At 46.6% G+C, this 16,217-nt stretch overlaps 1 protein-coding gene across 2 annotated transcripts in view; it reads right to left on the reverse strand.

Annotated features, from left to right (window-relative positions):
- GRHPR (glyoxylate and hydroxypyruvate reductase) overlaps positions 1-16,217 on the reverse strand; it is a 74,979-nt gene that overhangs the window by 39,593 nt on the left and 19,169 nt on the right. The window contains exon 8 of one of the 2 annotated variants that reach the window (XM_068112869.2): positions 15,794-15,924. The exons of the other annotated variant lie outside the window; for it this stretch is intronic. Within the exon in view, the coding sequence (XP_067968970.2) occupies positions 15,794-15,924 (131 nt within the window). The remainder of the gene's footprint in view (positions 1-15,793; positions 15,925-16,217) is intronic. 2 annotated transcript variants of the gene reach the window in all.

Below are 16,217 nucleotides of genomic sequence, written 5' to 3' on the forward strand. Positions count from 1 at the left end.
ATCGGAGCGCCGCACGATGCCGAGGTGCTCCAACGCGTCGAACTCGGCCTTCGCCACGGCGAGCTTGGCCGGGTCGAGGCGGCGGGCCCTGGCGTAGACCGGCGGGCCCGTAGTGGGTATGTGGTGCTCGATCCCATGCCGCACCGCGACGGCCGAAAACGTCGGCCGCGTGAGGGCCGGGAATTCCGCGAGCAGGCGAGCGAACTCGTTCGCTGCCGGGAGGGCGCACGCCAGTTCGGTCGGCGTGGAGCTGCTCATCGTGCACGCCAGGGAGCTGAAGGTCTCGGCGTTGACAAGGCGACGACGTTTGACGTCGACCAGCAGCGCGTGCGCGCAGAGGAAGTCGGCGCCCAGCAAAGCCATGGGGACGCAGGCGGTCACAAAAGTCCATTGAAAACGCTGGCTGCCGAAGCAGAGGGTGACGACGCGTGGGCCGAAAGTGCGTATGGCCGAGCCATTAGCAGCGACCAAAGAGGGGCCGCAAACGGCGTCCCGCCTGTCCTGCTCGGAGGCGGGTATGACGCTCAGTTGGGCGCCGGTGTCACACAGGAAACGCCACCCAGACGCTTTGTCCCGAATAAACAGCAAGTTGCCCGAGTGGCCGGCGCTCATGGCTGGGAATGAACGCCGGCCCGGCCGTTTCCCGACCTGCCGAAAGTGCACGGGGGCCGGCACGTCCGAGCCTTGTGTCCGAACCTGGCGTGGTAATAACACCACGCCCGGTCAGGTGGAGGCCCCCGCCGTCGTGTCGGAAGCGGGCGGTGCGGCGTGGCAGCCGCCAGTTGCACCGGCAGTTCGGCCTCCAACCGCGCAGGGCGCTCGGGCGTCGCCTCGGACGGCGGCGGGCTCCAGGTAACCGCGCCGATGTGCTGGCCCGCCGAGGAGATCTTATCGGCTTCCCTGGCGAGGGCGCGGGAATCCGTGATCAACGTGCCAGCCAGGGCGAGGCGTACCGGATGAGGCAGCTGGCGAAGGAACAGCTCGCGGAACAGAAAATCCGGAGAGTGCTCACCGAGCAACGAGAGCATATAGTCCATGCGCTCTGACGGGCGCGTGTCGCCGAGCTCGGGCAGAGCGAGCAGGCGCCGTGCGCGTGCTGCCGGTGAGAGGGCGAAAGCGTCGAGGAGGAGTGTCTTCAGCGCGTCGTATTTGTCAGCAGCCGGCGGGTGCTCGAGGAGGCTCAAGGCGCGGGCCGCGGTGGCGGAACCGAGCGCCGCCACAACATGGTGGAAGCGGGTGTCGTCCGCGGTGATGCCTCGCAGGGCGAACTGAGAGTCCGCCTGAGCGAACCAAACAGCCGCGTGAGCCTCCCAGAAGGTAGGCAGTTTAAGCGTCACTGCCGTATCCATGTCGGTAGGTCACCAATGAAGGAACTGCGCTCCAACGCGAGTCGAAAGAATTGACGCGACCAAAGACGGAATTCGTCCGAGTTGCTTTATTGAAACAAAACAGCTCAGGTATTCTGACAAGCCCGTTTATCGGGCAGCAATATATATACACATTTATGTCGGGAAGTTTGCCCGGCAAAAGCTATACCGGGCATGCCCGGGTGTCAAGGGCGAGCCTTGGAAAGGCGAGTCTGGACCTGCCCGGGCGTGTTTGGCTGCGGCCTGGCAAGTCGAGGCTGGGCGTGCCCGGGCGCTCTGGGCGAGCCCTGGAAAGGCGATAGCGGGCATGCCCGGACGCTCTGGGCGAGCCCTGGAAAGGCGATAGCGGGCATGCCCGGACGCTCTGGGCGAGCCCTGAAAAGGCGATAGCGGGCATGCACGGACGCTCTGGGCGAGCCCTGGAAAGGCGAGAGCGGGCATGCCTGGGAAAGACGAGACCGGGCGTGCCCGGGAGGTTCGGGCGTGCCCGGGAACAGTGAGTCCGGGCATGCCCGGGAGAGGCGCGTCTGGCCGTGTTCTGGCCGGTGCAAGGCGATTGTGTGCATCCAGCGGTAACCGCTACATACACACATATATATATATATATATATATATATATATATATATATATATATATATATATATCCAGTCATGGCCAAAAATGTTGGCACTCTTGCACTTTTTAAAAATAATGCACCATTCATTTTCAAATAATGCACACTTGCCGAGAAAATGAATTTTTCAAATGCAAACATGTACGTACGTATGTACGACATACATACACGGACATACGCACACAACCGATCGCTTTATTGAAAGCTTTTCGGCAGAAGCACCGTGATAAAACAAGACCGAAAGTAAGCAGCGTAGCCGGGCTTGTTCAATATTATAAACCACAAACACATATTATTAGCTTTTCAAACCGCCACTAATGCTGTTTATAACATTAAACAAAGAAATTTGGAGGAATCCCGACACCCGTGAGGAAAGTTTTACTTGCAGAACTGAGCGAAGATCTACTGTAATCTATATACCCCACAAGGGTTGGAGGTGTGCTCATTTACCAAGCAGCTAGTTAGAGCTTGCCAAGCCAGCCATTCCTTAACGGTTTTGAATGGAGTGCTTGCTCGAATGCTTAAACCACTGGGCGATCTCCACAAGAACCTTGGTAAATGAACACACACCCAATGTTCTTGAGACCCGACCATAGATCGACTGTAATCTACCCCAAAGATGAATGGCCCTTCCTGCCCCTCCGGGTATCTATCTATAATTCCAGTAATCTCTGTGTGTTTGTTTGTTTGTACGTTTGTTTGTTTGTACGTTTGTTTGTTTGTCTGTGACCGCTGTTTCTCGACAACCACGGGTCCGATATACTTTAAACTTGCCAGGTATATTGCTGGGGACCCGAGGATGTGCCTTTTCAAGGTTTCATATTAATCGGACAATTACTTACCGAGCTATGGCGATTTAGCCGTTCGCCGTTCGCTTTGGCGTTGCGAATGGACCAAACCATTGCATGTAAATAGAGGGGGGGGGTTCTGTGGTCGTTGCGAATGGACCAAACCATTCATGTAAATAGAGGGGGGGGGGGTTCTGTGGTCGTTACTGCCACGTGGTTTCAAAGTTTTTTTTTGTTGTTGTTGTTTGCAACTTTGCACGCATGTTTTTTTGCACCCACGTACGGGCACGCCCTAGGATGTTTACACACACACACCCCTACACAAAATTTTTTTTTTTTTTTTTTTTTGGCAAGGAACGGGCACCCACGTACGGGCACGTCCTAGCTTATATATAGTACGGGCATGCCCTAGTACTTGTAAATTCAAATGTCGGCCGGTGCAGTCAGCTCAGCCGTCGTAATGACATCATAGACGTAATGGGCACAAAACTGATATATTTTAACTTCGTTTGCAGTCACTACAAAGGGATTAGTGTTATGATTAGATTTACTATAATATTAACGTTACGTTATCATCATTTCGAAAATGATATTACACTAAAAAAAAAACCAAGGTGAATTCCTTACTTTCTCGGTTATTAATATTAGTGCCGAAAAACGCTCATCACTGATCATGAACCATACACCGCTTCAATCCATAACCCTTCAATTCATGACATTGGGATTAAAGTGTTATGGTTATATTTACTAAATTATCATTAATTTATTATTACTATTATGAAAACGATACTACTGAAACGATACACTACTGTATTAAGAAACCTGGGCTTAATTTGTCCGAAGCGGTCCGAAGGTGAGGCTCAACACCTAAAGCCTATATGTACCATACCATATTGTTGTAAGAGCCGCAACACCATGCTTTCGATATTTGATGGTCATTTTAACAATGTTTGTTTGTTTCACACAGAATGAAAAACGTAAAGGTAGAGCATGGCAATTGTGATATATGACAGGTTCGACGATATATTCGGCATAAACGGCATATAAATCAAAATGGCGGTGTGTGGAGAGTCAGCAGCCGCACCGCCGTACTGACATCAGATGTAATCACATCACCCTGTCATGTGACCAGATTCTCAGCTCTGATTGGTATACGTTTGAGGGGACATACATACATACATACATACATACATACATACATACATACAGACGGACGGACGGACAAAAACTGTTCTAGACGGCTCTGCCCGATGGGCCATGCCGTAGAAATACCATGATATATATATTAAAAAAGGCAGCCTTGCTCTGGTTGAAAAAGCTCAGAAATGGGAGGTTTTAGGAGTCGTGGACGGTGAGAGAACGAGGCCATTTGGTTGAGTTTGAAGCATGTTTATTCGTACAGAACCCAGCACACTCTGTAAAGCCCGTTTATCGGGTAGCAGTATATTGTTGCGGATATGAGGACTGTATTTTTTGATTGTGTGCTTTATTATTATTATTATTGTTTATTCTGCGCCCCCTGCCTCCGGAGCTGTGTAAAGGTGAAAGGGCATCCCATAATTAGTCCACAAGCATACACGTCAGCCAATAATAGAATACCCCTGTTCGATAGTTATATCTTATTCTGTGTTTTAGGGTAAGGCTGTGTCTCCCATTAATTGAAGTACTCCATTGCACCAGTGAAAAAGAATAGATCCCCTTTCATTCCCATCCCCAAAATCTCCATTTCCTTTCACATCCCCTTTCGTCATTGCCAAGCCTCGATTGCCAATTACATCCCCTCCAAAACCACCATTGAACATGTGCTCGGGTCAGGGAAGAGGGGCGTGCCCGCCCGTCGTCATCAAGGGCGGAGCCAGAGGGTCGCGTGACCAACCAGGGCCGAGGTGAGCACACCGATGGGCGTGTCCTAAAGGCCGGCGGCTTGATCGCCGGAGGCGCTATAAAGGCGCGCGCGCAAGAAGCGTGGGGGCGTCGGTGGTGAGGAGTGAGTGGACCAAGAGAGAGAAAGAGTGGTTGGACCAAGAAAGAGAAAGAGTGGTTGGACCAAGAGAGAAAGAGTGGTTGGACAGGGAGACGTGCAAGAGTGTTGTTGAGTTGAGGGTTTGGACCAGACGAGTCAGACGAGTCCTGGCAAAGCAAGCGGCGGCCACAGCAGCAACAACACCCAACAGCCGCTTGGGGCCTGGACGGCGGTTTTGAGCAGGGTCGCGAAAAAACGGCGGCTGCTAAACGCGCCGATCGTGCTGCAGGACCCCCTTGGATCTTCCTCTCCCTCCAGCCATCCACCTCCTGCCTTTCCACCCTTCTTGTGTACGTGAGTTTGTTCTGTGTGTCTTGTCCCTGGGTATTTAATTAAGTCCGTATAAGCTAGTATTTGCACTGTGTCACCTGCGTCTTATGTGTTGTAAATAAACGTGACTGCTTTCTTTTTGCTTGTGTGTATAATAAATCCAATTACTCTTCTGTCCGTCTTCTCGTCTTATTCCTTTTCCTCTTTGCATTTCGTCGTTTTAGTCTTTTCCAGATTGGGCAGCTGCGGTGCGATACGGCCAAAGTTCTGGGTGAATCGGGTGAGTCGGGGAACAACTGTTCGGTCGCGGAGCCTTCGCTCGGCAAACAACATCCTAAACCGCGATCAGTAACAATCTTGCTCCTGCTCCAAGTTCAATCTTGCTCCTGCTAAACCGCGATCTTGCTCCTGCTCTTGCTCCAAGTCCTAACAGACTTGCTCTGGTTGAAAAAGCTCAGAAATAGGAGGTTTTAGGAGTCGTGGACGGCGAGAGAACGAGGCCATTTGGTTGAGTTCAAAGCATGTTTATTCGTACAGAACCCAGCACACTCTGTAAAGCCCGTTTATCGGGTAGCAGTATATATATACAATCAAACGCGGCGAGAGTGGGTGTGCCCGGGCGGCCTGGGCGAGCCCGGGAAAGGCAAGTCTGGACATGCCCGGGAAAGGCGAGACTGAGCGTCTCCGGGCGGTCTGGGCGAGCCCGGGAAAGGCGAGTCTGGACATGCCCGGGAAAGGCGAGACTGGGCGTCTCCGGGCGGTCTGGGCGAGCCCGGGAAAGGCGAGTCCGGACATGCCCGGGAAAGGCGAGACTGAGCGTCTCCGGGCGGTCTGGGCGAGCCCGGCACAGCGATCGCTCCGTGGTTGCGTCCCCGGCAGGTGCAAGGCGATTGTGTATACCCAGCGGTAACCGCTACAAGGTTATATATTTCTTCACACCAAATTTTTTTTTTCAGGAGCAAACGAGGTAGCGGTCTGTAGTCTATACACTGCTCGGGTTCAATGTTTTGTTAGATTAATTTTTTTAAACAATTTTCCGGTCGGTTTTGAATAATTTATAGCAACCTTTATTTAATATTGTTTGCTTATCTGGAATTGGAATTCCAAATAAGGTATTGTCATTGTGCACCCTCCGTCTGTCCGTCCCCTATTTCGACTTCTCCGGCCAAACCGCTGGGCCAATCCGGCTGGAATTGGGCAGCAAGGTTCCGCTCCTGACTAGTAATGGAGATTGCAAAACTCATTCCGGTCACCTGACTTTAAGTAGGTCAAAATGGGGGACTTAGCAAGTTAATCCTGTCAATTTCCAAGTTCTTGTCAAAATAATATGGTTATTGGAGTGTGATGATAACACCTGAAATACATTCTCATGGGATCCAAAGGTTCATATGATACCACCGTATTTACCCCGCGTGTGAAGCACAAAAGTGGGGTTAAGCAGTTGGATCACTCTGTCTGCCTACAGACTCAGTCTACAACCAAGCAACTACTTAATTACCTCTACCACCGAATGTGTACAGAGGTTATGTTTGCACCCCTGTTTGTCTGTCTATGAGCAGGATATCTACAAATGTTATGGACAGATTCGGACGAAACTTCGTGGACCTGTTGGGTGTATGACTAGGATGAACTGATTCGATTTTGGTGAATATTCTGATCCGGATACGGGAATTTTTAAATTTTCTAATGATTCTTCACCCTTGAAAGATAGGGTCAAAACTATATGCAGCACGATATCTCAAAAAGTTGAAGACAGGTTATCACAAAACTTGGTGGATGAGGTGACAAGACAAGCCGATTAGATTTTGGTTCAGGTCCAGATGCATATGTACGGAATCTATCAGTGGGATACAACTGTTCAGCCTGGAGAAGGTATGCGCTCCACCGAGTGCTGTTCTAGTTTCAATTGAATTGTATATTTTGAACACTGCAGAACACGAATCGGGTGCGAGACCCAAATCTGCAGTTTAGCAGTACTTTGGCTCTGAATTAGGCAAATTGTACGGAATCTCAACCCGAGCGCATATGCGCACAGAGGAGTAAGGTAATTGTTTTAGTCTGTCCGCTTGTCAGTCAAACAAAAGTGAAAATCCAAACAGGAAACTTCGTTTTTAGGGACACTGTAAAGGACACAAACACCAGGCATGAATAAATAATTTAACGTGTTAAGGTGGTGTAAAAGACTGTACATTAAAAATCAATGGCGGCATAATTTTTTTCTGCAGCCTTTAAAACTTTTATTTTGCTTCAATTGAGTTATATACTTGAACACTGTGGAACACAAATTGCCTTGTTGGTACTTCCAAAAACCTCCAGTTTAGCAGTACTTGGACAAAATATGCCATTTTACACCATCTAGAGTCTAGACCAATAAAATTCGCCGCTCTAATGTCAAGTCGGATCGCTACCGAGAGCGAGATTTCTACTTCCAACTTCGCAAGTCTGTTCGGTCCCATCCTTCCCTCCGGGGCTTCAACACAGGCTGTTTACCACTAAGCTCAGGTTATCCTCCACCCATACACATGATCTATTGTACTCCTCTGTACCATCCTCTCAGTGCTGGGGAATATCGAGATTCGGACAAAATTGTGCCTCGTAGGAAATATAGATTGTAGTCGGAAATGCAAAGCAAGAGTTGAAAAGAATTGCAGACTGTGCAGGGTAACGTATTCTATGAACTCTGTACTTACAAATGGAAAGTGCATGATGCCATTCAGGGTTAGGTCCATTGAGCTTCTTTAGAACTTCGGCTTTACTAATGGCAGACTTAAATACGAGTTCCTTTTCAAGGAACTTCAACACAGGAGGAGGCCATTAGACCCATGAAGCCTGCACAATTGTTGTCAACCTATGGTTGTTTGTCCGTGCTCTCTCCTTTTTAAATGCCGAATGTCAATTAGAAAGGAAGCAGCACATACCATTTTAGTCTTTGTTATGATTGGTCAGAGTTCGAACCGACCGCCCAGACTCAGAGCGGATGCTCCAACCATTGTGCCACCGATTTAGGATGAAGGGGATTGGGAGGCATGGTGCCATACTCTCTCTTCCAAGGAAGTGGATTTTAGTGATGCAGTTCCATACATTTCAGTGGAAGAAAAAAAACAAACAAAGTATCACGCTGCAAATGCAGAACGTCCATGTCAATCAGTGCCAGTCTGTTCCGACCCTAATTTAAAATCTTTGCACTCCCCTACACAAAGCCCACATTTAACTTAAAAGTGTGCATTTATTCCACAATCTTGGGAATTTTCAACCAATGTTTAAATGTCAACTTCCTGCATGGGGAAGAGTACCCACCCCCTTAAAAAAGAGGAAACAAATTTTTCCTAATCACAATTCATTATGAATGAATGAATGAATCTTTTTTTTTTTAAACAAGGGATACTGGACACAGCTTGATATTATAAATAATTTATCAATACCTGCAGGATAAACACACATATGAGTGATGGATATCAAATAGAGTGGGAAACCTCTGTTACATAGATGAGTGAGGTACCCGTGCTACACACGTGTGGGAGGCCAGAAGCGAACAGGCAATGCAGAAACGGCGAATGCTAAAGCATGAAACCAATAAGTTCCACATTCCTGTAGCACCTTCAGTCGCACATCAGACATGGACAGCAAGTTCGTGAAGGACTTCCATGAAAAACGTACCCGTTCGCAAACAAGCGGGTACGTTCACGTATAGAAACATCGATCGTGGGTCCGTGGCGAATCTGCATATGGCGATCCGCGAAGTTCACGTTTAGAAAGTAGAAACCATCCCTGCATGTCGTCATTCACTTGAACACGATATCTCTTTTTTTCATTCCAAACAACATAACTCGATCACAAATTAATCACAAAATGGTTTCCCTCGTGTCACGTGGGGAGAGAATGACGTGTGAAATGACGGAAGAGTGCTAAAGCAGCCCGCGTTAATGAGGTGTGAATGGGTAATTAACGTTCAATGTCCAATTTCCTGCATTTAGCACTTCGTGAGTGCAGTATGTTAAAAAAAAAAAAAACTGTATTACAATAATACTGTACTGTATTACAATGTACAATACAGAATATATAAACCATGAATGAAATTTGTGAATTTACTTGAATATGATGCATTTAATGTAGATGAAGGAATCCAATCCCCCTATTTACATTCATTATTATATGATAGCCTGGTGTTGGCTTAGCGGTTAGGGTGCCGGCTTGGGATCCTAGGATTCCTGGGTTCGAATCCCGCTCGATCGCTGAATTAACGCCAAGGGGGTTGACTCAGCCTGTAATCCTTCCGAGGTCGGCAAATTGAGTACCAGCTTGCTGGGATGAATGATCACGGTGTGTACCCCGGTTTAGAATAGGTACACCGTATCCCTGCGCATCGTAGAGGCGACCAAGGGTTGGCGTCAGGAAGGGCATCCGGCCATAAAAACATTGCCTCAAAACAGGGAACCATGATTGTCATGGGGCCCGCAAGGCTAACTCCCGCTTTAGCGGGGAAAATGGCCTTAAAACGATCATTCATTCATATTATATGATAAATTGATCCATTTAATGTCGTTTCCCTTAACGTCATGTTTTAAAGAACATAACCATGATGTTAACCGAGGACCTAGTGTATATTATACTTATGCTAAGTTTGGTCAAAATCCCACTACTGGTTCACAGGTTAGCTCGGTAACAGAATTTTTACCAAGCAGGACATTTGACCTCTTGACCCCATAATCTAATCAATTAATCTTTGCATCATTATACATACAGTACTTGCACCAAGTTTGACTGGGATCCCTTGAGCCATTCTTAGGTAATCGCGGTAACAAAAACCTATCATGGACGGACGGATGCACGGACAGCCAGACGGGACAACCCCAGCGACTTCGGCGGCAGAGGCATAAAAAACAAAAAAAAACAAATACAACCATGTGGAGGATTCTAAAGAACCCAAAGTTAAAAACAACACCATGTACTAAATCGCACTGCAAGTGCCTTAAAATACCTTAAAGGTGACCAACAGGTTAACAGTCTGGAAATGTTAAATATTGCATATTTCCATATATTTTGGATATAAAATGGACGCTCATTGAAGGACGAGTTGACAAAAGGCTAAAAAGGTAACGTTGTGACAAAGTTGGATACACCAAGTAAAGGAATGTGTGGACAGAGAAACAGGAGATAGGTGAGGGGAGGAAACGTACAGCAACCTGAAAGTAAAAGAGTTCATTGAGGTATGGTTGATGTCGAAGGAAACTATTGTGGGTGGTGGAGCCACGAGAGATGGTGCGGGATGGTAATGCATCCCCTTTTGAAGACCTGGAGGGAAGAATGCATTTGAAAGAAGCTCTCCAGAAGGCAGCTCCACAAACGGGATTTAAAAAAGGAACAAAAGAGTACAAGTGTGCGCGGAGCCTATATTTGGGCAGTTTAACAAGAAGGGGATTAGTAGAAGTACACGTACATCCGGAGTTCCTGGGAAGGACCGAAGAGCTGAGAGAGCAGATGGAGCTAGAGGAGAGGCGGTTAAACAAACAACCAAAAAAAAAAAAAACAGAGGCCACTGACGAGTCAACAATATGAGAGCACCAGATATGGTTTCATCATGGAAGATGACAATATGGTTGAGACCTTTATATTCCAAGAGACAGATATGATGCTGAGGGCTTCAGCCCATAGGGAAGCGCGGTACTCCATTGAGCTACAGACAAAGGCCTGCAGGCTGTGATTAGTTCTGCTTTAGGAAGGAATGACAGAGAATGATGTAGCACGCTCATTCAGCTGTGGCCGACTTTGAAGACCAGCTTTATTGTATGTTCAGCCATTAATTTGCTATTTGTTTGCTCTTTCCATTTAAAATGGCACTTTTGAAAGTCAATCTTTCAGCCAGACAGTCATTTTTAAGGAAGATAAGGTTTGAGGCAACATGTCTTTGGAGCTAGTGACCATAGATTTTTATTTATATATATATATATATATATACTGTATATATATATATATATATATATATATATATATATATATATATATATATATATATATATATATATATATATATATATATATATATATATATGTAATGAAGGAAGAAAATATGGTGGTGAGAGGTTAAAATACAATAAAAGAGAGAACAAAAAGAATGGTTTGGGATAAGGGAGGGAATGAAAGGTTGGGGACTTTGGAAGAAAGGAGGAAAAAATGGAAAAGGATTTTGAAGGTAAAGGAATTTGAGGGAAGACAAACATTTGTACGAGTTTAAAGGAGGGAGGACAGTGTATAAGTACCCTCCCTCCCCCTCTCGCCCCCTTCCCTGTCGCCCACTCCCTCAACCATTCCACACTGTTTATGGGTTTTGAGGCACTACTCAATGTGCTGTCACAAATGATACCAATGTCTACAAAAATATAAGCTGACAATATTAAATGGCTAAATAAAAATAAGCAAGATAATTATTTATATTTCTCCATTTAAAAGATGTACTTCAAATATCAAATCATTCATCATGTGAAATAGAGACGTGCTTGAAATACTGGAAAGTACAGCAATATAAACTACTACTACTACTCCTACTATTGGTACTTCTAGCACTCTTCGTTAATGGCACCAATAATTCCCATATTCTTCCGTGGTCAGTCAGGAAAAGCTTTTAACCCAAGTCTTTCACGAACTGGCTGGCAACAACTGATGTTTGACTGGAGCCGATTTGGCCTAGATGCCGGCGATAACTCGCCGCAAATTCGCAAATTACACCATGGGTTATTTAACGTCCACCAGCCAATGCTTGCATACGCGACACCTATTTTAACGTGCATCCGAGGGACGGTAGGTTTTGCGAAGCCGGCAAAGCACCACTCCATCAGTTTATAGTCAGCTTGGGAATTTAACCAAGGATAAACAGCTGAAGGTCAATTTGGCTACCTCTGTGCCATCCTGTCACAATGAGAGCATATTGTCCTGTCCATGGTTGATGAAGATTGGCCTCAGACGAATAGCCGAAACGAGCTTTAACTCCAAGGCGTACTTCGAACCTTGGTGGGATTATATTTTCGCACATGTGGGAAAGCCCGAAGCCTTACCTGATCAGATGGCCACAGGGTTAATCCGAGCCCCACAGACACGGAAACAGGACACCGTTGAAAATGCAACAAATAATGAATTTATTTAAAATTATTGTAAACCAAATAAAATGAATGCGAGGTAAAAACAATTTCCTAACTTGAGACGTCTCCACTCAGACTCATATACAGACAAGGGGAAAATAAAAATAAAAATAGCTTCCCTTCCTGTAGGGCTGACCCTCCGCTCTGGCTCAAAGTGCGTCAAGGGCACGTTGGTCGTTGCTGCCGGTGTAGCCACTTGCGCGGGACGTGCCCCAATAATGGCATCGGAAAACACCCAGGTAAAAACTCAGGCACTCAACCAGCCCTTCCTCACTTCCACCGCCAAGCGCAACGTAGCCCCAACTCCCCCGAAAGACACCACAGTCCGACACCCCCTCCTCCAACGTTGCAAAAACTCCACAATGCTCCAAAGGTTCTCTGCACGAGTGCACACAAGAGGAGCGACCATGTGCCACGCAGCCAGGACGACAAAGAAGAGAGAATGCGACCGCCTCCAACAACCACCAGGACCAGAAGAGAGAGAGACAAAGATGGTGAGACGGCGTCTTTTTCCTTTCAGCTCTCGAATGTCCGACCGCTGACGTCACACTCTGTCCAATCACCAAGGACCACTCAATCATCCCATCACGCCTCCACCAATCATGAAGGCCGGGTGTGGCCTCCTAATTACGAGTCGTCGGCGGGGGGGGGGGGGGGGGGGGAGGGGGGCGGAGTCTAATCAAGAACATTAGAGAAAAATCACAGGGAGGCAAGCACATACAGGGGAAATTAACGTTACAGAACCCCTATAATTAATTTGCACAAAACCACCCTCCTTATGGTGACATGCAGACAACTTAACTTGAACATTTACCCTGCTTATGCACATCGAGATGGGTTTCTTCTTCTTCGCGACTCGGAGCATGCTAATTTATACGATTCTGACTTCCCTAAGATATTTCATTGTTTACCCCCATAAACATAACAATATTAAAGCACACTGAAAACAACAAATAGATCTGCTCAAAATACGTAGAAGGTTAAAAAAATGATGATCAATAAAATTTATTTAACAACACTTTCATGGCATTGTGTGCACCTTGTAAAAGGAGGATGATTCCTCGTATTTATAAATAAGTCGTGTTGTGGCAAGGTGCCCAACATGAAACATGAATGTGTCTCATAAAAGTGGTAATAAATGTATTTATGAAGTTTGAATCTCAAGACAGCTTCTCCACAGACCACAAAACAAACAATAAAACTGACATTGCAATATGATAATCACATGCACTAGTAACGGAACACTCCGGAAGTGAGAAATTGTAACAAATGTTATTTGATTGGTATTGTTACGGAACCCAACGTCGGCCTATGGTTCCCCTTTGAGGGGGGATTAGTCCCCTCGATTATTGCTGACCGACGTGGTCCCTGAAGCTGCACCGCGACCTCCGGAAAGGCCGGTGAGCAGCTTCGTTCGTGACTGCGGATAAGATGGTAATTTGCTGAGTGGATGGCAGCCGCGGCCCGAACCGTTAACAAAGACTAACCCGATTCTGAACGTTGGCCAAATCGTGCCACAGGTATTCAATTTGGAAAAGACAAAGACGACGGATGTGAAGAAGAAGAAGACAAAAAGGGTTTGCAATACGACTATAATTTATTACTATTTACAACCAAAAGAAACCAAGGAGAAGGAAGGATAATAAAATAAAGGCAGAAAGAGGGACGGACCAGAAGGACACAGTGAAACTTAGCTTACCTATGCAGTCTTACTTAACCCAGGACAGAACAAACAAAGACGGACTCACACGAATGGGGAATGGAGGCAGGAACGATTGGCTGGAATGGTTTGGGACGGCAGAGAAGGGGAGGAAGGCACGGAGCTGGCTGGAGCTTGATCCCGCACGGGACGTCGGGCTGGACCTCGACGGCCACCGATGCCACCGCAATCTGGCTCCCGCGGGGTAACGGGTCGAAGCTGCCTGGTGGAGCCAACGCTGCCCGGGTGGAGTCAACGCTGCTTGTGGAGCCAAGCTGCTGGTGGAGCCAAAACTGCTGGTGGAGCCAAAGCTGCTTCTCTGGCGCACCTCAGGACGCGTCTCCCTTCTTTCTCCGAGGGCTCGTCTCGACTCATCCGCCGTCTCTGGCGCAACTCTTAGAACTCCTTGTGGGGGCTGATGCAACGGGTTTTATAACCCCGCCCTCTTGAGCCATACCCACTCATTATTGGTTGGTCGTAGGGGCTTCTTGGCTCCACCTCTTGATGATGGTGTGCGGGCCACGCCCTTCTTCTCCGAGTTGGAGCACATGGGCAATGGCGGCGAATGCAGTTGGCAATAGAGGCTTTGGGAATGGGGCTTTGGGAATGAAAATGAAAGGGGATCTATCTATTTGAATTCGGTGCAATGGAGTATTAATTAATGGAAGACAAAGCCTTAACCTAATATACAGAATAAGGAAATAACTACCAACAAGCAGGAAATCTATGATTGGCTAACGTGATTGTATATGACCTAATTAAGGGACGCCCGCCCTTTTGACCTTTATACACAACTGGAGGAAGGAGGGTGATATTTTACAATGTACTACACAATAAAAAAACACAATTCTCATATCCACAATAGTATCATTCCCAAAGTTTCAGATATCAATGCATAATTTGCTGAAAGTGTACTTCGCAATATTGGAACTCTACTTTTGGAAAATGGTTGAATCACCTACATAGTTGAATCTAATTTTAGGACCTGCACTTGGAAACATCAAAAATCAAAAATATTTTTCTTGAGACTGTAAAACTGCTTCTAATAATCATCATCATCATTAACTGATCATCATCTCCCACAACGAAGCTGAGTGTCTAGGCCTGTTACTTTTGGATCACAGGCAGGGTGGTGGCCTCTCTGTATGCTACCGCCTTCTTTTTGTTCTTGCACCACCACCTTCTGTTGGCTCTGTCCTTTCTAGGTTTCTGCAGGGGGCACACAAGGTCTGCCCGTAACCCTCTTCTGGCCAGACTTCCAAAATCCAGGCTCGCTGCTCACGTCCACTCATTTGTTCCTCTTCTCTCTAAACTGTGGAACCAACTTCCTCAGCCTGTTCAGTCACATGCTTCCCTTCAGAGCTTCAAGATAACTGTTCACCATGACCTCAGGTCATCGGCTAAACACACTCACGATGTCTTCTACCACAAATGACCCAATTCCCAAGCACTCCTTTTTTCCAGGTTATTGGGATCCCACCCACCACTCTCCCTCACCTCTTTTCGTTTGTTAGTTGTCAGTTGGTTTATTCCTTTTCTGTTTCATCCCCACTTTCTCCTTACTCTTCTTACTGTGTTTCAGCTTATGTGCAGCTTGTTCACCCCCATGTGTCCTTCTCCCCTTCCCCTTGATATCATCCTCACTCTCACCTCTACTCTGGTGATGGTGCTTCCCCCTTTTCCATTTTGTTCCATTCCATTCTACTCTAGCTTTTCCACGAGCCTCGACCATGTATGCAACAACCAAAAAAATTTCAGTAGGAAAACCTTTTCATCCATAACACTGCAAGATATTATAGACCATAGGATCGGAGTAAAACGAAACATAGCGATATGTTGACAGGGCTCCAAAGGAAGTGCAAATATTGTTCATAGTAAGACCGTAACAACCATACATACCACAGTTCTTGAGGGACAGCAGTGGGTGATCTGTGGGCAAAGGCTCAGGTGTAGTGACGTCAAGGCCAGCGGCAGCGATTTGTCCCTCTTGTAGCGCCGAGTATAAGGCGTCCTGGTCCACCATGGCTCCCCTGAAGTGCAGTATTTAAGCACTTCATAAGCTCACACTCTGGTAACAAGCGGCTACTGAATAAGAGTGCATCTCATCTCCAAATTAGAAGTGATAATATCGCCGATCCAGCACACTACACCATATCATTTGGAGTTATGCAAAAAAAAAAATATATATATACACACACACACATATATACAGACTTGGCATTTAATATGGAATATTTTTTTTGTGGGGGTGAACTTATTTTTCAAGATGACTTCGAACCAAAAATTCATTAGAATTATGTTGAAATTATTCTAGATTTTGTTA

Source organism: Myxine glutinosa, chromosome 4, assembly GCF_964187855.1.
Source record: "Myxine glutinosa chromosome 4, kmMyxGlut1.1, whole genome shotgun sequence".
Taxonomy (NCBI): domain Eukaryota; kingdom Metazoa; phylum Chordata; class Myxini; order Myxiniformes; family Myxinidae; genus Myxine; species Myxine glutinosa.